Source organism: Brachyistius frenatus, unplaced genomic scaffold, assembly GCF_029030835.1.
Source record: "Brachyistius frenatus isolate BFR_SWC_R1_liver_20210118 unplaced genomic scaffold, ASM2903083v1 Contig_11, whole genome shotgun sequence".
In the NCBI taxonomy this organism is placed as follows: domain Eukaryota; kingdom Metazoa; phylum Chordata; class Actinopteri; family Embiotocidae; genus Brachyistius; species Brachyistius frenatus.
Genome location: NW_027210610.1, coordinates 2,899,943 through 2,923,856, shown reverse-complemented (window position 1 = coordinate 2,923,856; position 23,914 = coordinate 2,899,943). Strand labels below are relative to the sequence as shown.

At 44.6% G+C, this 23,914-nt stretch overlaps 1 protein-coding gene across 1 annotated transcript in view; it reads left to right on the top strand.

Moving 5' to 3' along the window:
* The first annotated feature begins 472 nt into the window (after nt 1-472).
* Nucleotides 473-23,914, top strand: part of ntn2 (netrin 2) — a 31,699-nt gene continuing 8,257 nt past the window's right edge. Inside the window, exons 1-4 of the mRNA XM_069691529.1 lie at nt 473-1,695; nt 13,851-14,039; nt 20,689-20,838; nt 23,749-23,802. Coding sequence (XP_069547630.1) covers nt 645-1,695; nt 13,851-14,039; nt 20,689-20,838; nt 23,749-23,802 — 1,444 coding nt within the window. The 5' untranslated portion in view covers nt 473-644. The remainder of the gene's footprint in view (nt 1,696-13,850; nt 14,040-20,688; nt 20,839-23,748; nt 23,803-23,914) is intronic.

Sequence of the window (23,914 nt, the reverse complement as noted above, 5' to 3'; positions counted from 1 at the left end):
CGCAGGGATTATGGGGTGACTACTGCCATGCTGCTCAAGCATGACCAGAAGGCTTGGTCAGTTTTGACCTGAATAGAACTACTGAATGAGCGGCAGGCATTGAAATTCAGGATGCAGTCACTTGCAGCCACTAATGTCTCTCTTTAAATGGACACATCCTCTCTCCTGGGCCCCCCATCCAACTGTCCGAGTCTCTGACAGGCTTTTAGTCAATGAAAACATTCACTTGTAAGCGTCCAGTACAAAAGATCTGATGTCATTTTCTTTATAAGGGCAAATATAATTTGGTTTTGAAGAAACACAACCCTGTTTTTATGCAGTAGATCAGTGTCACTTTCCACTTTATATCCTGTTATGGTAAAAATATGTCTATGACATTGACCCTTCTGTTTATTTCTCTCTCTTACAGGAAAGACTCTGGTCAGCCTGACGTGAAGGGTCACTGAGCTCAGACACTCTCCTTCCCCTGACTCACAACTATACACACACACACACAGGGAAAAAGTCGCACACGCAGACACATCTGTGCAACTACACATACACATTCAATTTCCGTACACAGACTCTTGGGTACACACACGGACACGAAGCCTCATCCTTGCATAAGCGCAGACACACATTCGAACACAGGCCCTTTGAGCAGGATGAGGGAACCTTGGAGGTGCCTGCTGGGCCTGTGTCTCCTGGCATGCTCAGCCTCCACCCACAGTGCCACCAATCCCTTCGCAGGGCAGCAGACCCCTCCAGACCCTTGCTATGAAGACACAGGTGCCGCCCGCCGCTGCATCCCCGAGTTCATCAATGCTGCCTTCGGCAAGGAGGTGATGGTGTCCAGCGTCTGCGGCCGGCCTCCGTCCCGGTCCTGCAGTGTGGTGGAGCGGGGCGATGAGAGGCCTTCTGTGCGCACGTGCCAAATCTGTGATGCAGCTGACCCTCGCCGTGCCCACCCTGCTTCCTACCTCACTGACCTCAACTCAGCCCACAATCTCACCTGCTGGCAGTCGGAGAATCTGAACACCTCTCCGCACAACGTGACTCTCACTCTGTCACTGGGTAAAAAGTTTGAGATCACATACGTCAGCCTGCAGTTCTGTTCGCCACGACCCGAGTCCCTGGCCATATACAAGAGCATGGACTACGGCAAAACCTGGATGCCCTACCAGTTCTACTCCTCACAGTGCCGGCGTATGTACAATCGGCCCAACAAGGCAACCATCACCAAGCAGAACGAGCAGGAGGCTCTTTGCACAGATGGCCACACTGACCTCTACCCGCTTTCTGGAGGACTCATTGCTTTCAGCACTCTGGATGGACGGCCCTCTGGTAAAGACTTTGACAACAGCCCAGTCCTACAGGACTGGGTCACTGTCACCGATATCCGTGTGGTCTTCAGCCGGCCCCAGATACCGCGGGAGCTGGGACTGGGGGCTGGAAGCAACAGTGGAGGGAGGGACGATGACCCCATGGCAGTGACATCAACGCTGCCAACTTATTTCTATGCAGTGGGAGACTTCCAGGTGGGCGGGAGGTGTAAATGCAACGGTCATGCATCACGCTGTCTGAAAGACAAGGAAGGCAAACTGGTGTGTGACTGTAAGCACAACACCGAAGGACCTGAATGTGACCGCTGCAAGCCCTTTCACTATGACCGACCGTGGCAGAGGGCCAATGCTCGCGAGGCCAATGAATGTCTGCGTAAGTCCTTTCCGCTATCTTTCATCCTTCATGTGCTTTTAAACATGTTTTACTTTGCAGTACTTTCAGCATTGCAGCCTGCGGACAAATACACAGGGACTATTTCTAGGAATATAGATTTTGGCGAATACTTTGTCTGAGAGGCGAACTAATACTTTTGCTCTTAGTGATTTTGGTTGTCACTTTAGGTTGGTGCTTTCAAAGCAGTTTGGAACATATAAGAATGTAATGACAAAATAACATCATATCATTGATGGTATTTATAATAAAAATGATCGCAATATATATATATTCATATAAACTATCGCAATAGGGAGTCAAACCAGGAACATAATTGCTGTTATGGGCGTTGTAGCCCATGTGGTAGGGTGTCTAACGATTTGGAAATGGTTAAAAATACAAAGTGGTTATTCATTTGTTGGACATTTTCATGGCCTGACCTTTTCATCACCCATTTTCAGGATATGAAGACAGCCATGTAAAGTCAGGCCAACAAACTGAATTTGTACACATGCACAGAGGGGGAAAAAAAGGGTTGGAGGTAGAAAAGGAAGGATTTAACTAGGAAGACCAGTGCTTGTCTGTCATAAGGGTAATTAACAGTGTTGCCAGAACATGCCGGATGGGTTTGTGTTTGTACAGGTGAAAAGTTGTGGTAGCTCGCAGCGGTTTAGCTGGCAACTTTGGCAACACGTCTGAAAACACAAGCCCATACGTTCCCTTCATTTCTCATCAGCCGCTTGAATTTACCGTCCCTCCGCAGGGAAACAGGGCTACTGCTCCCAACAAAATCATGTTTTCTGGACTTGTCTGAGAAAAAACTCTTTTTGCACCAGCAAGTTTAAACATTGGATGACAACAGCTTGACACTTTGGCACACCGTTACACCCAAGTCATCCAAGAATGTTATTTGGCAGTGTTTGCCGTTACCTCAAGACGTGCTCAGTAAAAGTCATCCAAACGTTCTCTGACAGTTTGCCAAGAAAAATTATTGCAATTTTTGTTAACGTAAATGGATTATCTTTGTATTGGATTACGTTTTTCTGCGATAACAGGTTTTTGATGTAATATTTAGTACATATATACATTTTACGGCTGTACAAAGGTTTTAGTTTCATGCCATGTTAGTCGTGTTTTTCCCAGGGTATATTCTCTAATATGTGGATGTTTCTTTGGTGGCAAATTTTACAGCATTTTTCTGTTAGTATAAATAGACATAGGCGGAACTTAATTCAGGTCAATTTTGCTTGTCATAAAAATTTGTTAGCGTAGGAAAATAAAACCATATTACAAACCACTGTCCTCATTTTAACCTTTCCCCATAATGAAATAAAATCACAGCCAGGGAGAAAAAAACAGGAGGAGAACATTGAAAAACAGAGTATATTTTTCTAACATGTTGTAATTGCCCAGTGAGCTGGCCTGAGATCATATTTAACATTGAACAGTGCCAGATCTGTTTAAAGGGGACAGAGAGTGACAGAGCCAGAGGGGAAAGGCCATTTTAGCATTAGAGCGGCCAACAAATCCATCCTTTCCTCACTCTGTACTCTGAAACCTCCCATGTCAACTCTTCCTGACTTTGGCTTCTCGTCCCTCCTTGACACCCTAACTTACTCAGCTCACAGATACAGGCAAAAAAACACACACACACACACACACACACACACACACACACACACACACACACACACACACACACACACACACACACACACACACACACACACACACACAAAATCCCTTCCATAACAATATCCTGTCAATCCCTCAGTGTTTTCTCCCTCATACTTTTGCACACGCCCTCTTTTCAAATGTCCTGTAGCTGTTTCTGAGGTGTTACACCCGCTTCCCGTAGATCTCCTCTCTGTGGGATTGATATGTCACTCCTATCCAGAATTTCTTGACTAAATAGCCCGGTTGTACTGGCCAACTCTGATGACCTAATCCCTGTGTTGATACAGGGCAGTTAAAGCCCGTTGCTAGTTGCACGCTATACCTGATCACACATCCGAACAAGCCAAAAAGTCAGTCCCAGTTGTCGCAAATTTCATGTTCCAAAAGCCTCTTTACAGCTTATTCCGGTAGAGCTGCTTCCAGAATATCCTTAAAGTAGCAGGAGAGTATTAAAAAAAGCCTCTCCGGTATATATTAAAGCCCATTTTTAAAATGCACTTGGTCCTTGTTTATTTCTCAGCTTGCTTTTCTTTCTGACACGGTGCACAAATGGGGGCCGCGGAGCGAGCCCTGAGGCTTGCCACTGTAGAGGCAAGGTCTAAGTATGTAGACCGGGAAAGTGTGTATGAGTGGCAACTTTTAGAGCCAAGGAGTCCCTTAGGTGTCACGAGAGCCATCATGAGGTGTTTAGGTTGGAGGTTTGAGAGGTCATGATCCTTTTGTGCAGTGGTGACAGAGTTAAGTTGTCTGGGAGTTGGTTTGTGGCAAATGAGGAATTCAGAGTGAGCAGATGTAGAGTCACATTAATGGTTGTTTCACACCCTGCCTATGACTCTGTCAGTGCTTGAGAAACGATGTACCTCGTAATCGATTTCACCACTTAAGGCACTTTTGCTACGCAGGTTTTAAAGATTTTGCTCTCACTGTTCGCAGTCTTCACTTCTATATGTACCCTGCACAACAAGAACACTGTCTCTAATAGGCCCGATTGATTGTTCTTGGGTATTGCCAAATGTTTGACATGCCCTGCACCAAGATTACCGTCTGCACTCTTGTACTGTCTCCAGACACAAGCCATGCACACCCATCTGCCGCCTCCGTCTCTATGAATCCTGCCTCGAGACATCGGTTTACAAATCCCTGCTGTAGTAGTCAGAGAGGGCAGCCTCGTAAAGAAGTGTGTCTGTTTGTATTGAGGGAGACATGATGGAAAAAGCTGTGATTTATCTGCCGGGGGTTTGAGCCACAGAACAGAATGAGGAAACAGATGGATAAGAGCTATTTGGTTACTGCTTGTGATGGAGTATTGGCTTTTCTGCTGGCATGGACGATGCCGTTATGTAAATACTTTATGTTGACTTAAAAATGTGAGACACTATATCATGCCATAATAGAGTCTGCCAAAGTCCCCGTATAAGATGAAGAGGCCTCTTGTGGAGTCAACGACAATGTGACATCCCGAGTAGATGATAATTTATAGTGTTGTAGTAGCTCTCTACTCTTGGCTGGGTCTGCAGCCATCTTGGCCCTGTTTGGCTGCGGCACCAAGCTGTTCTATTCTCCAGCCCTTCCTCTCTCTCATTTGTACTCAAGCTGCAGGAAGTTCAGAGTGCTGCTCTGAGACGCTACGAACCCAGGGCCAGACACCATCCATCCCTAATGGACCAGCCGAAAGCCAGGTCTGCTCCCAGTGTTGCGCCAAACACACTGGTATGCATTCATAGCATTAAACGCAGAGGTCATGTGAAGACTGTTTGAGTTGCCATTTCAACTGATTGGCCAGAGATGCAGGTGAGCTGCGGTTAGTAGCGGACCTTGGAGTTCCTGCTCCGCTGCAGCGTTTGGGTGGGGTGTTGAATATTTTGAATAGGAAATTTGACATATTGAGTCCACTGAGGAAATGAGTGATATGGTATTCTGTTTTTGCACAAGAAGGGGAGTTTCCTTTTAAATTAAATCAATCAGCCAATTAACTATCCCCTGGAGACCATCGTTATACATCAGACCATGTCATCACCTGAAGGAAATCCCACAAATTAGTTATTACCTCTGAAAAAGTTATGACCTGTTATGTAACAGATGCTATTAGATCATGTCTGCCACACTAATGAGACAGCAGTTGTATTAACATGTGAATTTTACAGCGGACAGATTTTAAAGCCTCGTCATAACCCCGCTCGAACCTTTTGACTTCTGGTGGACTCGGCCTCTGGTTTTTGGAAACTATTAGCTGGACCTAGTAGGACATTGACAGATGGGTTTCTTAGGGAGAGCAGTGTGATCCAGCAGTAGAGGATATGTGTCAGAGGAAGAGGCCAGCCAGGAACACATGCTCAGGACCATGGCTCACATTTAGCTCTCCGATCTGTACAATGCTGGAAACTCTGAAGACCACAGAAGCACAAAATCTCTCTTTTCATTTCCCTCTCTGACAAGGGGCAGATGGCTATTCGATGCTGATTAGAATTTCAAAATAGGCCTCCATCCTTTCACAGCATTTCTTCTCCCCCCTCCACATCTCCTTGCAAGGGCAAGCAGAGGTCAGGCCCATGTTCCAGTCGAAGAGCCGATTCGTCGAGACACTTTTTAGGCCTGGTGATTGAGAAATGACCTCATTCTTAAACACGCCACACATGAAACCACGGCACATTTTGGGAGGTTGCATGATTTTGGGTAACATGAACAACACAAGATTTTTATAGTTTCTCAATCAGAGCATGGAGAGGAGCAGGATTTTATATGCTTTTGTTCTTGCAACATGAGTTTGTTTGGTCTTAAGTAAAACAAAGTTAAACCTCACGAGAGGTTTCCACAGAGCTGAGAGATTTCAGCATCGTAAAATTGGTCGGTTGAAATTTTGTTATCTGTCCCTAGAGGGCATCATGATATGAAGCTCAGTGAGACAGGTAGGGATTAAAGAGCCAGAGCTGCCTTGATATTACCGCATATAAGTGCCATGTTCCTACTTTCACTTAGTGACTCTAAAGACCTTCCTACACCTTCCCCCTCCGCTGCCTGTCCCTTAAGGCCAACAGGGAAATTACACTTCAATTAGTGTGATTCTCAAATGTGTGTGTGTGTGTGTGTGTGTGTGTGTGTGTGTGTGTGTGTGTGTGTGTGTGTGTGTGTGTGTGTGTGTGTGTGTGTGTGTGTGTGTGTGTGTGTGTGTGTGTGTGTGAAATGAAGGGGGCTGCTGAGAAAAAGAAAGTGATTTAAAAAAGAAAAACCTCCTGTGTTTTCAAATAATTACACAGCCGCAGTATGTTGTTCCACAATCATGCCTCTGGGCTGGCGTGAGACACGAGAGTTATAGTATGGGGAGGCCAACAAACATAAGATGTATGAGCCTTGTTTGGTGGTTGTGTGTGTGTGTGTGTGTGTGTGTGTGTGTGTGTGTGTGTGTGTGTGTGTGTGTGTGTGTGTGTGTGTGTGTTAAGGATTTGAGGTAACAGGACAGCAGGGTTTGGTCAGTTTGACTGGTTTGTACTCTAGCTTTGCTCTTTGCTTTTATTCTCTCTGTCAGTATTGCAACTTTGGTCCTCGGCCAACCCACAAGGGACTGATGCATTTCTCATTCTACGAAGCCACCCATAAAGGCTTTTTGGCAAAAAGGGAACATGGTGAAACAAATGTTCAGGACAGCAAAGTGTCAAATGACAGCGTTTATGTCAGCTGGGTTAAAAACGCAGGATCCTTGGGAAATGCTCTGCGGCTGCCTGAGGCCAAGTGTGTGTGTGTGTGTGTGTGTGTGTGTGTGTGTGTGTGTGTGTGTGTGTGTGTGTGTGTGTGTGTGTGTGTGTGTGTGTGTGTGTGTGTGTGTGTGTGTGTGTGTGTGTGTGTGCGCGCGCGCGTGTGCACATCTCCTTGACTTTGTGCATGTGTGAGAGCCACATGTAATCTAGTAGTGCGATATAGCGTTTCATCCCAGTGCCAAAGCAAACTGGCGGAGCTGCAGTGTGTGCCCACCCTGCTCTCCCAGGCCCACATCGACTCTCTCCCACAGATGGTAGCAATCACCTCCTGAGGTGCCCGTCACCGCCGGCGCTCTCCTCCTCTCTGTCCCTGTCTAACTGACTCTTGTCAAAGATTAACTCTTTGCCTGGACACTTTCCTGTCTGCTCTCTCTTATTTCATGTATTTTTTTTTTATTTTTTTTGCTGAGATCAGCCTTTTTTTTTTTGTTCTCCTGTTATTGAATTCTTTGTGTTTATGGTTTATGCTGTTGCAAGCCTCTGTGCTCTATCGCCTGAGAAAATATGTGTTTTTTTGGCTGCTGGCCGGCATTGCTGGTGGCAGCAAGATTCAGAGGCTATTAAGAGAAAATATATGTCTGTTTGTTAACCATGACAATCGTTTGGCTCCCTTTGACAGTGGTTTTGCCTGACTGTGACGGACACAAGCTGTCTAACTGATCAGTCAGTTGCTGTCGTTGTGGATACTCTGTATGTGTTTCTGCGTAAATTCATGTATATAAGGTACAAGTTGTTTATTACCTGTTACTGGTGTGAGTAGTATAAACAAAAGTCTAGTGGATTGGATACGATACGATAAGTCGATTAGAATTGATTCGCTTGGTGGAATTTCAGATGCTTCCCTGAAGTGTTCACTTATTTAGGATATCCTTATAGACCAGCTCTAGGACCCAGCTCTGCTTCTCAGTCCACAGGCTTACCATCACCTTTACTGCTCCAAAACGGTGACAGTGACAGGTTCAGGTATTATTGGGGTTGGAGCCGTGGTCCTTTCTACTGTCCTCTCTGGCCAAAGCGGTGAATTTACACAGTAGGTTCCATCTGTCACTTTCTATTTCTAAACCAGCCGATGCATCTCCTACATTGCTCTGAGTGGTCCTCATGGCTGCGAGTGCCAAGAGTCCAGGCGAAGGTAAAATTGTTTCAGCTTACCTCGATTTTTATTGATTCTCCATGATAATTTGGTTGCACACCGTCTGCTGCTTTTTCCCCCTGATGGCAGGATATTGCCTGTGGGGGGGAAAAAAATAGCAAGTGAGACAGACAGAAAGTGAATGCAAAGGCAAGACCGAGATAACAATGTTTAGATGTGGGTAAGTGAAGTGGACCAGTGAGAGAGAACAGAGCTAAGGACTCAACTCTCCACTGACACCAGGCCCCCCAACCTGGCAATCCTCCAGCCTAATCTTGTTAAAATCTTTCCCTGCCTGATGCCATCCAGGAAGAGAAAGGGGAGCTGGAGTAAAGTATGGACGAGAAGGAGAACTGAGGAAGGAAACAAGGAAAAAGAGGGAGAGGCGACCAGGATTTGGGATGGGGTCTTATGAAAGTAAGAGGAGAGAGGGAGGGAGAGGAGGCTTATGGGAGGGGTGGGAGAGGAATTAAGGGGACTCTGAGTTCAAAAGGGCTCCCAAGAGCCTGCTCTTAAGCCCACGGCGTGAGGCTAACCGCAGAAACCATCAGAGGGAGGGGAGGGCTGGGACGTGGTGTCAAAGCTCCAAGTGAAAGATACGTCTGTGGCAGAAGAGGAAGGAGCAAGTGGAGCTAAAGTGGCTTCGATACAAAGAAGCAACAGCAGCAGCTCTTGCGTACTCCACAGTCCATGTAATGCACACAGCAGGGCTACAGAATTGTAGTTTCCTGTTAGCTCGTTCTTAAATCTTTGTCTCAGCTTGTTGTCCACAGCTCATTAGAGTCTACAGAGCCAGCGGAGTTTACGTCTGTTTAAGACTCACTTCTGTTTCACCCTTTTTCTACCTTTAGTCACTTGGTTCATATCGTTTTTGTGAGCGGTTGCGACCTCTTGAAACTGTCTCTGGTGGGTGTGGGTGCACAAATATGTGTGTGTGTGTGTGTTTGGGCTGGGTTCCACCTGGCTGCTCCAGCCACCTGCTCAGGGCACCGAGGGGAGCACCCGGTTAATTAGCTCCTCATTATAGCCAAGGCAGTGTACAGTGTGGACACACACACACACACACACACACACACACACACACACACACACACACACACACACACACACACACACACACACACACACACACACACACACACACACGATGGCAGGAGCCCATATAGCAGAGCCTGTTTGGCCAGGCGGAGAGAGCACCCAAAAAGGAGGTGGGGGATGTGGGGGAGGGGTGGGAGTTAGCGCAGCAGATCTGGACTGCAGTCTGGGCCAAGAGGGGAAAGGTGGTGGTGTGAGCCCTCCAATTTTCAAGGACCAATTTTAGCCATGGGATTTGGGTTTTTTGCACAGGCATCCAAAATCAATTGGCTGTGCTCACCGGCTTGGCTTTGTTCGAGCTGAAGGAAAAATGAGGTTAGATTTATCCCTGACATATGGAGAGGAAAAGAGAGGCGGTGCCGTCCATAAACATGCTCGCATTTTATTTGTTGAGCACAGTCTTTAAGGACCAATTTGTCAAGGCACACTTGACAGATCAGCCCGTGAGCTTGTTCAGGGCACATTTACTTTTTGAGGCACCTGTTATGATAGCTGAAATAAAACAGTGTGGAGTTCTTCTCACAATTTGCCTTGCTTAAAATACTTCCTGTACTTCGAAAAGTAAGCTCCACCAAGATCCCACACTGATTAGACGTGTGCAAACTGCAAAGACATTTACTCTAACCGTCTTACCACCAAAATTTGAATTTGGCACCGTTCAGTTTCATGACGACGGGGTGAAACAATCCACTACTCTAATATTTTCCGAGGGGGTTCTTCCTCCTCTCCCCCCATCCCCTCTTTTATTTTTGTCTCGGCATCCCTCCGTTTGCCAAGCCTGTAGCTTGTGTTTGTTGTCCGATTTCCACGGCAACATGAGGAACCAGCTTTGCGCATCCTCGAATTGGACACTGACCCATTAAGGAACCGCGTTCACTCGAGGATCACAGATCCTTTGCTCACTTTCCACCACCCACAGAACTCCTCTCCAAATGTCTGTTTCTCTTCCCCTCCAACAGATAAGAACTAATGAGTGTTTTTGCAGAGTACTAGTGAGGCTTTGATGTGTTAATGAATTGAAAAATGGCCTTCAACAGTGTTCAGTTATCCCCGCTGAGCCTAATTTGGGTGGTGGGGTGCAGTGGGGGGGGGGGTGGCAGGTTGGTGGGGTGGCAGCATGTGTATGTGCGCGCAAGCACTTCAAAACAAACCTATAAACATTCCAGGATCCTTGTGCTGCTGTAGCTCTGAGCTGGAGTTCACTGCTCGCGGGGTGTGCACATCGACACGGACACACACACACACACACACACACACACACACACACACACACACACACACACACACACACACACACACACACACACACACACACACACACACAGGTAACTTACAAACACCTATTTGCTGATTTATTTTTGCTAAGCTTTCACCTCAGCTCTCACATTTTCTCTATCCCTGTCAGATGCTACTATTTCTGCCAGACGCTAATTCTCTAATTCTTTGTCACGAAACGTCTGGCTGTTGTTAAAGCCATTTCCAGCCATCACAGCTACACATGCTAAATCATTTAAAGGTTCGATTCTGGAGCTTTCTTTACATTCTCCACACTTGAACATATCCTCCTTGACTCGGGACTTTGTTGGCCGATCTTGTTGCACGGCAGTAAATCGAGAGGATGCCATGAGCGGGCCGTCGGTACTTCAGCTGGGGGGAGAAAACGCGATGCACCGCTTTCATGTTCTGCTACAAGGTGTTAATGGACACAAGTGCTCACAGCTGTGTGTGTGTTTGAGATGCTTGATCACAATCACAGCTCACCCCCCCACACACACACACACACACACACACACACACACACACACACACACACACACACACACACACACACACACACACACACACACACACACACACACACACACACACACACACACACACACACACACTACTGCAAGCCCAGCCACTCACTGAAGCTGGCGTGTTCTTTGTCAGGTTTCTCTTAGAAGGAGTTGGACAGGCTGTTTAGTTGTTCACATGTGCACGGACACACACACCGAAAAAGAACCAGTCACATCGTGAAAGTGTCACCGATTTGTTGTATATTGTTTCTCCCAGATAAAGTTGGTGTTAACCATCCCTCTACCGCTAAGACCACACTGAAAATAAGAGACTTTAAACTCGCTTCACTCAGGATCCCACATTTCCATGGCATTTTAGCACTGCTCAAGGGTCAATGGTCAATTCTCCTCTTGGCCTCTCCAGTCCACAAACATGCAGCAAAGAAATCCATCAGTGTCTCTACACAACCAGTGCTGCATTGATATGAATTTATACCTAAAATACTATTTCATTAACTGCAGAATTCCATACAAATCGGGCCACATAATAACCAGATGGAATTGGGAAATAGTCTGGGAATGTGCTTCCCCCCCCCCCTTTTTTTTTTTTTCTTCCAGGGTCTGCAGCTCGGGAAAACTGGGCCTCTTTCCCAACCAGGTGCCAGGCTTCCCTTTGAGTGTGGACGGAGATGCATTCTGCTCACTGCTTGCATAATACTTAACATTTGTGTGACTCAGTGACAAAGCCATCAGAGTAGAGACTGCAAAAAGCACATGTATCCGATTATTAAACTGACCACTGCTACAGCAGAGCACGTCTTAAAACTTTTGTTACCTTGCTCTACAGCAACGGATTTCTCAATTAGCCTGAAGTAAATGTAGCTCATTAAAGTGAAGTTACTGGATTAAAAATATGTGAATGTTCTAAATATATAATAAATACATTTTTTTAAAAAATTATTAAAAAAAAAAATCAATATTCCCAAGGTTAAAGGAGCAGTATTGCTGTTGAAGGAGTAGTAATATTGACTTTTTTTATTCAATTTTCATATCATATATATTATGTTTGTGTCTATAAAGTGAAGGTAGCGTGAACACTGAAAACAGCTTGTTTAATCCGTACAAAAGCAAAAAGTGTAAATGTTGTTGCTGCTGTTACAGAAGAGTTGGGTACCTGATTCATGTGCCATGTAACTTTACTGTGATGACAAGTCTACAAGAACTGACAGCACCTGGACAAGGAGTTGTCCAGCAGACAAACAAGATATAACATGTTAATTAGTGAGTGCTGGTGGGTGGATTTTGTTACCGTTGGACAGAGCCAGGCTAAGTGTTTCCCAGTTTCCTGCATAATAGGCTGCTGGCTGCAGCTTCATTTTTAGCTTTCAGGCATGAGGGTGGTATAAATCTTCTCATCTGACTCTCACCAATAAAACTAATAGACCTATTTCCCAAAATGTCAGACTATTCATGTTATAAAGTCATGGAGCAAAACACAAAATAAGTTTGACTATGGTTGCATGTTACACACTTTTTATCTGACGGACACTGAATGAAGGGAAATTAAGCAGAAAATACAAAACATTTGCTCAATTATTAAAATATTTAAATCAATGCAGTCAGTTTCAGATATGTTTCTATAAGTAATTCGCACTTCACAGAAAGCCACACGCATAAAAGCGTCCCAGTCCCTCTGCCTGTCTGTCTTTACTTATTCCCCATTGTTGTGTCTCATTCTTTTGTAAACATTCACTGTTGGTGAAATCTATTTTCTCCCATCTGACTGCAGTTAATCAATATCATCTTCTTAATAATCCTCCTTTGCCACAACTGTTGACATTTTCGGTCAAAGTAGCTCTGCCGTTGTTTACTTCGTTCTAATTTATTTGCGGATAACTCTGAACTGGAACTAAGCTCTGGAACAGTTGACTTTGAAGCCCCGGCCAAGTCTTCAGGTCCCAGGTCTGACTCTGATTTAACCAGTACAGGCTCTGGATCAAGACTCTCCTACACAAACAAGAGGGGCAGGTTTCTCATTCGGCTTCTCAAATGCAAAACCCCACATGTAGAGAGTGAACATAGTTTATCAATAATGTCAGAGCTGGTGAATGTGATCCGATGCGGGGGAATCAATGGAAAAGACTTGTGGGCCGAGAAGACATCAAGGAACCAGTTGGATTTCAAGTGGAACTGGGCTATAAGCTCGCTTCACGTGTCCCATATATTCTGCTCGCCTCATTTAGACGACAGCTCGCTCGAGCCCACTCCTTTATCTGATCGGTCTTGCTTTTAATAGATCTCAGAAGCCTTTACTCATCAGTGATTCATGAAATTAATGTCTCTCTTTCCAGTGATTAATAACTAATGGTCTGAGAGAAGCTGAATTCATTAATTATGAAATGGAGAAAATGAGCTCTGCAAATATCACTTTTGATTGATGAGTTCTGGAATAGCAGCCAAGCTCACAGCCGCAGTGCAGATTATAAACCACTCGCTGTTATACTGCTTCACTGGAAAAAATCTCTCCCAGCTCTCGTGATGTACATCGTTGTAAGCATATGTTTTACTGCAATACCTACTCCATGTGAGCATTTCATCCTGGCTAACTTACATTTGGACTCTTGGATAAATACTGGGGAGATATTGTAAACTGTGACATTTATCCTACTCCCCTTCACTGATGCAATAACACAACTAACTTTCCTCTTCCCCCCACAGCGTGTAACTGCAACCTCCACGCCCGCCGCTGTCGATTCAACATGGAGTTGTACAAGCTGTCAGGCAGGAAAAGCGGAGGGGTCTGCATGAACTGCCGTCACAATACTGCAGGACGCCACTGCCACTACTGCAAGGAGGGCTTTTACAGAGACATGGCCAGACCAATCACTCACAGACGGGCCTGCAAAGGTAAGAGCCCACCAACAAGTGGAGGGTTTGATCAATAGTAGTTTTTTTCTAAGTGGGATTTATGATGCTTTTCCCCCAGTGTGTTATACATTCACATTGCTGTGCTGCTTCTGCTGTAAGACTATGAGGGTGATTGCTGCTCATACAGTCGGAACGCCCCCGTTCTTTGTTTACGTTTCATATTTCTGACAGCAGACAAAGTGTTTTTATGGGAAAAGCATCACCAACCACAAGTATTCATGAACAAAGATCACTTTGTTTTCTGTCATTCATAAGACGGTCCCTTCAGGAAATCACGATCTTGCATTCGCAGTAATTAATTCAAATTCAACCATTGTCCGTAATATTTGCAGGGTTTTGAAATCGTGCAAAATTCTCGCAATTTCTCCGAGTTAGATGAACTCAATAGAAGCTCTGCTAAAGGCATTATGGCACAAAGTAAACCTTTCCAAACAAAACTTGCTTCAGTAAACATAAATAAGTCCCCAGATCTTCAACCTCTCCTCTTATCAAAACAAACCACATGCTTGATGACTAGAAAGAGCAGCTGGACATGATGGGGAAGTGACGGGGCTTATAGGTACTGTGGTCTTATCATGAGAATTAGGCTACCAATAGTCACACTTCTCTACTCGTATAGATTTATATTAAAGGAGTTTTATATACCCTTCCAGCAGTATTTTGCACTTTGATTTTGGGCATACAGAATGTGTTGAATTAATTTGATTTAAAAGCAACTTTTACATACGATGTTGCCTATGTATTGTATATTACAATCATGGGCTGTTTGGTTTGTAAATTTGTGAAACTTTTAGGACTCAGGAATGTTTTTGTAACTTTGACCTCCTGGTTTTTAACATGAGAACTAAAATATCTCGAGCAAAATTAGTGACGTGCAGTCTGCTTATTATCATAGGAAGTGAATACATATGACGTAGTAGTTAAAGAAAATCCCACTTTTTTGGTCCTTGACTTGCAATCTTTGCCAATTCCTGAAATTTAGCAAAGAAATTCACGTAACTTTACACATTGCATCGCAAATTTTGGGAAAAGGCGCTGCAAAATGAATAATTTTTTATTGCAACAATATCACAAAAAAAACTCAGATATAATTACTTTAACCTGAGTTTGACTGTTTTTATGGCGACATACAGCACTGAATGTTTACAAAATGTTCAAACAAAAGCTGATTGAGATTTTCTAACCCTGCTAATTCTTATGTAATCATGTCATTTCTGAGAAAGTGTAAAGGGAGTTATGATTGGAAACACATGCAGTCATAGTAACTTTCAATAAAAAAAATATCAGCATGTCTTATTTGCCATATACTATAGCAGAGAGAAATGAATTGATACCATGCCCGAAGCTTTTCTGGCCGTCCCACAAATGTTCCTCCGTACCCCACACACCACATAATATTATCATTTGACTGAGGCATTTCTCATGGAAAAATTTATTTTATTTTTTCACATTTGCAGTGAGTATTTTTCAGTCTGATATTATGCTGGAGGTGCTACAAAAATAACACTAGTTCCCTGTTCCTGTTGCTCAGGAATATATTCAAATAAATAGCAGAGAGGAGGTGTTTTTTTTTTTTACCCTGTGGATCCTGATGAAGGTAAAGAATAACTTCCAGAACATAAAAAACGGTATTAGTGTGAGCTGCCAGTGCTCATAGCCGTGAAGATCTTTTGGTTGAAATTTCACGGCGCAAATCTCCCACTGGCTTCTGCTCAGTTTTCCTTCTGCGGCCGTAACCCAACACCAGGAGGTTAGAAATGGCACGATATCAGGCCACAGTTGCCCATGTTAGCTGCGCCGAGATGTTGAGCCATTCATCATGTAATGGCATAAACTTCACAGTGACTTGGTCACATACCTCCAAACTTAAGTCATTTGACCTGTTGCTGCACCGAAACAATAACAGAAAGAGATCTGCTGCAATCCTGACAGGAGATCAGTTCGGGGATGTGCGTCCTTCTCTGCAAATAGTTCCCTCATCTTCCATTTCCTGCTGTACCTGCAAGTGTGACGCTCTCACACACATGCAATTTGTCCCTATCAAAGCCCAGCGATCAGGTGATAAACAGTTTACACCTCCTCCCCCCCTCCTTCACAACGGCTCCAGATGTGACAGAAAGTTGAAGTTAACGTCCAAAAAGTCTCTGCTGAGCTCCATGGTTGATCAGAGCAATTCCACAGCCTTCTAGGAGCTGTCATTTTCCTTTACTTCAGCCGTTGCTCTCTTTTTTTTTTCATCTCTATCTCACCAGATGGTTTATAAGCACCAATCTCCAATAGCTTTCAACTTCTGACTTCTCTCACCATAACTCACTACAAACTTTTAAAAGCTTTGAGTTTCTCTCATTCTCACACCGTGGCATCCCAGATTTTATTTTTTATTTTTCCTCCTTTGCTCTCCTCCATGTTGTAGCTATCTACATGTGTGCGGGTCATGATAGAGGTCGGAGCTGTGGTATGGCTGAAGGGGTGAGTGTCAGGTCTGAAATGGAGTTACTACAATAAAATACAGGTGTTTTCTAAGGGGAGCGGGGGGGAAGGGGGCCGTGCAGACCCTGAGAGGATGAATGGGCCGTGTCTGTTTCCAATCATGTCCAATGTGTCTGTACACAGTCTGAGGCGTGCATGGAGAACTATAAACACACACACACGGGCGTCCTTGTGTGATACTGATATCTCTATTCAAAGTGAATTTGAAGGGCTCTCCAGCTCGAGATACCCTGGCAGCAGCATCTCCGCGAGCTCTTTACGGTGTCACAAGCGTTAAAACAGTCAGCACAATTAAAGACACCTTACAATCGCCACATGGTCTCGCTGCAGTATATGAGGTCTTCAGTATATGGGGACTTTTTGTGAATCCGAGCTGTACAGAAGGAAGACAAAAAACCCTACAAAATGAGGACATAATCCTCATCAAGCAATGTTGACCAGTAAACCACTGCATGTCGCAAATAATTATTAAATCTTGAAGCAGTAGCAAAATAATTTAAGGTAAATTTTGTCCGAGCCTGTAAACACGAGCAGGGTAAACAATCCCTCAAGGATTTTGCAGAGTTGTTTTGTGATTGTTGCGATCAAAAATGTTTGGTTTTGCGGCTGCTTTTCTTAAAAATGTCAATGTAATTTGTGGATTTTTAAGTGAGTTTTTTTGTGGTAAAATTGGGAGAATTAGCAAAAATTGCAAATCGAGGGGAATTTTTATTTGATTTACTACTACCTGATAAGGAGTACTATGCAATCACTTCTTTTGATAACAAGCAAGTTTGCTCATTACAGAAAATATTTGAGTTATCTTTTTTATCTATTTTTTTTTTAACTAAAGTTATAAAAAAAATTCATAAAAGTGAAGTGGCTTTCCAAAACAGACCGTCTGTAATATATAATACAAGTGCTATATCTGCTGTCAAAATAAGAGCTTTAAATGCTGTTTAATCAATAGTAATTTAACACATGGGACGACTGCACAAAAACCAAGCGCAGTCTCTTACAACTTGAAGTGTGTATAAAACAAATTTAACATACACTATTCCTCATTCCAATGACAAGACCGCATTTCTCATAGACCCCGTTACTTCCAATCTTTTCAGTTGTTTTTCCAATTTTTCTGGTAAGCTAGCACAACGTTTTGATGGAGAGAGGAGGGGGAGCAGAGCCTTCCTGATTGTAAATGAGGAGCTATTATTGTGAAATAAAAGCGAGTTTTGTTTGGAAAGACTACTTTATGTCCCAATACTTTCAGCAGAGCCTCTGTTGGGGACATTTTTTGTCGAATAGTCGTGGGAATTATGCAAAATTTCAAGTTTCTGCAAATATTGCAGAGATTGCTTGAATTTGCGTTTATTATTGCGACCGCCAAGATCGCTGGGTAAAGCCTCAGAATCAAGCTTTTAAACTGAAATGTTCACTCCTGACTCATCAGCTCTTCAATAAAGTGCAATTACCTTAAATGCTAATATAATGCTAATATTTCTTTAAATTCAACAATTTAACACCATTATTTATTTTCCCAATGAATTAATCAGAAGAAGCCATGATTGTTAAAAATAAAAAATGGAGTGCAAATAAAACCATTTTCTCCAAATGTGGGGCTGCCATTAATGGCAGACAAAGAGCAGCACTCAGCAGCACTCTTAAGTCCATATATGCGCACACACACACACACACGCTAATCAGTTAAACTGAGCAAACGCCTGTCAAAGGACTACAAATCCCAGCGCAGTGCCTGTCACGTCTGCAGTACCACAGGCTTGAAAAGTCATCAACATCTGAAGACGTTTTTATGGCCTCTTAACTGGCCCTAGCCCCTGCACATAAAACTTCAGAAAAAAAAACAGATTGAGGAGGAGAGCTGGGGGTGTAGATTGACACCAGCGACCCACCCCCATCCCTACATCCCCATTCTGCCTTTCACAGCCCGTTCAGATCTGTTTACTGAACAATGTGGACACAGACAGTAAACTCTGAAGTCTTAACAGCTCGTGGCTGTTTAGAAGGGAAGTGAGAATGTCTAACGTTACTCACCTCTTGTTTAGACTGACCAGGTTGATAGCCTGTGCTGTTAAGTGATCGGCGGGGGAAACAATGGCTTGTCAGTCTTCTTGGCTCTGCCACATGTTTCGACAGGCATAATAGACTCGTATCCGACAGATCAGATAACAGGGGTTTGTCCCACGTGTGCTTTAGGCACATCGTCTCACAGGCAGAATAAACCTCGAATCAAATCAGCTTATGATTACTTTTCAGTTCATTTCAGTTTCATTAGCTTAAAATAGCTGATCTTTGTAAACTAGGCCACCTTCTAAAGATCAGTGTTAGTACAAATCATCAGCTGGGTTTCATATAAGGACACAAAATTCAAGAATGCCAGAGATTCCCAAATGTTTCACAGGCACTGTAGAAACGGTAGTTTGGACTGTGACTGATGAATAACAGTGGGGGTTTGGTTGCCACAGAGCAACAGACAAGCCGGATACCCTTGCTGACTTGACCTCTGGCACCCAATTCAGCTCCGCGTCCCACCCTGCCATATGCAGATTCCCTTTATGTAAGTCACTAAATTTGACCAAGTTTCCCGGCAGAGTATGCGTGACTCAAACGTTTGGGGTTTTGCACAGATGCCGGAGCATCAGATTTACGTCTCCGTGCGCGGCTTCAAACAAAACGCAGCCACTTGGACACCTGTAGACTGGTCGGCCTCGCCGGAAAAGGCAAACACGTTTCTCAAGATCTGAGCCGCAGTTAATCTCTCCCCCCACCCCGCTGCCAGACGTACACAAATCGCTCTTGGGTCAGTTTCAGCCATTTAAAACCCTCCCTCTGACCCGTTAACAGGTGGTAGGGTCCTCTCCTTTGTTGTAAGCAGCTCAAAAATGTCAGGCGCAAATAAACACATTCACAGTTCCATCAGGTGGCGGGGAGAAACCGTGGCATGTTAGCAGCTGCCTTTCTCTGGCAAGCCGTGGAGAACACTGTTGGGTTACAGGGTTTTTCCCCAAACTGCTATTTTGGCCGTTCTCGTCTTTTCCTGATAAACTTGGGACAATTACAACTATTGAATTACAGTGGAGTCACTTGCAAGTTTGCGTTGGTAACAGGGCATGAGCCCGAGTGTTAGTTTCCAAGGAAATACATTGAAAATAAGAAGGAAAAGGCAGAAAATTCTCCTTGCATGTCATGTAGCATGTCAAGTATATAGAACAGTTTCATTCTGGGCAGATAAGTGTAAACCAGTCAGTCACACACCAGTCGGCCACTCAAGAGGATGTAAAAGTCTTAATTTGTTTTTCTATGTCACTGATGTGTTTGTGTCTCTGGATTGCAGTGAAATGATAAGTATGCGTTTATGACCTAAAGAACAAATGTCTGTTTTTTTAGAAGTGTCAGAGTGAACACAGTTTGGTTCGATTCACTGTTGTTTGTGCTGTTGAGCACATTCGAGGTATACTGAAGCGCTCATTCGCTGTTTACCTCACATCCTCTCCTTTACTTATCTGATATGCTGCTTCCCCCCTCTGCCTCTCATCCTTTTCTACGTTCTTGTACACCTTTTGTCTAAGGGCTTTGGACCAATTATCGTGTATTTAACAGTGTACCTAAAACAAATCCTCGTGTTGGTTAGAGTGGGTTGAATAAATCACCTTGAACCAGCAAAACTCAATAAAGTCTTACCAAAGTGAGGTGACCGGAGCACTGCTTGTTGCTGTTGGCATTTGCCGGGCATCGACTGAACTGTCGGGAAGTGATGAAACGGCAGAGCGTGTGTCACCAGACTGCTAACAGCATTTACAGGAGAGGAAACGAGTACAGAGGGGAGAAGAGGAGGGCACGTCGCTGGATTCTCTGTAACAGTGATGCAATACATTGTTGTTTTACCTGTTCTCTCAAGCACGAAAGCACCTTGATGTGCCGAGCCAAACATTCAGTCCTAATTCATATCTGCTGCCTGCTGGCAGAAAGAGATTACAAGATTTAACCCAGTGGCCTGCAGAGACACCGCCATATCCAAGGAGTAGGCTATGTGTTGTGCGACATTTTGGCTAGAAGTTTGAAGAATTGGCATCTAATATTTCATCTCTGTCCCATCTCTCCCACGTCACCACCCTCGCTCTCCCTTTTACACCTGTCCCAGCATGTGACTGCCACCCTGTGGGCGCAGCAGGCAAGACGTGCAACCAGACCACGGGCCAGTGTCCCTGCAAGGACGGCGTCACCGGCATCACCTGCAACCGCTGCGCCAAGGGCTACCAGCAGAGCCGCTCCCCCGTGGCCCCCTGCATCAGTGAGTGACTCGCACAGCTACCAGTTACTACATACGACACTGATAACTTACTGTCTTCGCCTCGGTAATTCAATCAGCTCTCCAGTGACTCACTGGATAAAACTGCTAAAAACTGACGAGCTCCATCGTGAAGAACATAATGTGACGAAAATACATCACAAAAAAAGCCGCAAAGACCCAAACCATGGAGATTACAGATCATAATTGAAAGCACACTTCCCTGTAGCCTAAAGTCATTCTGGCTCCGAAAGATACACCCAACCCAATATCTGCAGCGCATATATACGCTACATGTGTTCTGTGGGTTAGCATGGCCACTGAAAAGGCAGTGACAATTTCATAGCGAACAGCCCAAAACGTGCCAAACAAGAGCTCAGTTGTGAAGTCAGGCTGAACTGAAAAATGATCTGCAGTATGTGCAAGGAATAAAGAAGCTGAAGTATAGAGTTGATTTTTGGTGCCCGTTAGTGGAGTGCTTGGTTATTCCCCTTTCTTTCAATGATGTACTATATGTGTGTGTGTACTGCAGTTGCTGTGGTTTGCGCGTCGACTACATCAGGCTTTTAATTTCCTGTGACGAGCATGTGTGTGCTTCTGTGAGGGTCATGAAATTTGCCAGTGGCCCCGGCACATGCAGGCACGTGTAATGGAGGGCAACTCTCCACCACACTGTGTGCCACATTGCACACAGTAACAAGATAGGCTCCACCAAAGTAAAGTGTGCCTTGCCACCCAGCGCCGCACCGAGCTCTGCCACGCTGTGCCACATGGTGCCATGTTGTTTCTCTCACATGCAGCTCCGGAGCAGATGGCGGATGGGCGAGAAGGAGACGACAACTGTGGTCATGGACGGCAGACCACACTCCTTTGAGCTCCACTGAACCATCCAGTGAGAACAAGAAGAGTTGTGGGTGTGCGCATGTTTAAGCAGTGCACACATTTGGATCCATTACAAATTGTGTTAATGACAACTGCGTGTGCCAGTATTGCCTCATGGTGGGCTTCAATCCCTCCTCTTGAGGCTCCTGTACCCCAAGACAGAAGACAAGCCCATTAAGCAGCCAATTAGTATGATGGCAGCAACCCACATCTGAATGATCCTTTCATCATCTGTCTATCTTCACTAGATGTGGCCGTGAGGGCACACGGACTCACAGTGGCTTCTAGCAGCTGCGCCTGCCTTCACAAAGCTCCGTGCCCTTGTTTGTTTTTGTTGGCGGGGTGTCCATAATTTCAGAGAGACAACTGCTGCTTTTGCCTCAAAACAGCTTTCCAAGATCCCTCCCCCCCCCCCCCCCCCCAAACCTCCCGCCAACACACTCCCACTAACTTGGTTCAAACCCTCAACCTCCAAATCCAATCAAAAGCAGATCCTCTGGGTGGATGCTAAGCCGGTGTTCCAGTAATTCTGTTTACGGTAAAAGCAGAGGGCCTGTTGTTAGCATTAGCATTTGTATTGGAAAGTTGCATATGATTAAAGGAGAAGTCCTGGAGGAATTCCACGAGGCACTTTTTAGTGTCGCCAGCGGGCACAGCCAAGGAGGCCTACATCTGTCTCAAGATGATCCAACCAAAATTGCCCCTTTGCCATCTGTCCATCTGTCTATACATGGAGATTACACAGCAGTGTTAACCCAGCATCTGTTCGGGGAGGACGAGACTAATCTAGTGCAGCCACCTTTCTTTTTTTAATCAGTGTGCCGTAAAGAATCAACGTCTTTTGTCAGATGTGTCAAGTATGCCGACTTTGAATGCACGGACTTCTCCAAACTGGATTACTGGGCAAATTTGTGATGTATCTACTGAGGTTAACTCCAAACTTAATTCTGGTCCTCTGAAAGACCTTTATTTCTTCCATATATACAATCAGGGTTGTTAAGTGTATCTCTTTAAAATAACAGAGAAACCACCGCCTTAGTCCAAGGCATGCATGGTTTATTTGAGCCTGTCTTCGCTTTCACCACCAATAAGTGTCCCTGTCAGTCTGTCAGTGTTTATCTAGCATGTCTGCAAAACCCCATGTGTTTTCATGCTCATAGTTGCCGTTCGGTAAGTCACAATCCAAACCCAGTGTAAGACAACCCTGGTGTTTTCTCTTATTGAACTTGACGAGCGAGGACACTTTCTACTTCTTTTCAAAATGAACATTTAGTTCACTGTGGGTATATTAATATGAGATGCGACCAAAAGGTAAAAGACTCCTACAACAACCAAAAACCGTACCCGATTCAAATCTGGCTGTCATCCCTTTCAAAGTAATCCCCTTACCCAGCGATACTCCTGCCGTACTTTGAACGCTCCCTTGAATTCCCATTCTGTAATCGCGTTAACACCATCTGGAGTTTGCCCTGGATAACAGCAACCCTTCGGCTTGAACTTCATTTCGAGGAATACGAAGAATTTGCCGCTTCCAACGCGTTTCCAATGTACTCTGAGCAGGCGCATCGTCATGTCAACCAGCTCACTACTTCATTGCCGAAGACTTTTAGAAGCATTTCAAGCATCCCCTTTGCTGAAGTCCCGTGATACAAAAATGTATGTGCGCTGGTCCATGTTAAAATTGCAAATGCAAACGTATCAGTGGTCACAAAAACCCATGTGACTGAGGGGCTGATGTTGATCAAGCAACGTAACCTGGAATATTTACCCACAAAAGTTATCACTCCCCCCTGCTCCATGCACATTACAGTGTTGCGCTCCATTTGTTGCACAACAGGAACAGTTTCAGAACATTTTGATCGCACCTCATACAGTCACTCTTTGAAATCACTTTTAATAAATTCGGACATTCTTTCTTTGACCACACGTTCTCTTAGCAGGCCGACGGCCAAATCACTACGGATACGCTTGAGAGGAGTTGATTTACATTTAACCAGTGAAATAACTTTGTATTTCTTGTCTGTGTTTCAGAAATCCCTGTGGTCAGCCCCACAGCTGTGGTGAGCAGCACAGAGGAACCAGCAGGTTAGTATACACTCTCCACACCTCGCCCATAAGCACCACTGCTTTACGAGAGGAACAAAAACATATTTATTAATATTTCTGGACATGAGTTTTAAGGTGTGGAATAAATATT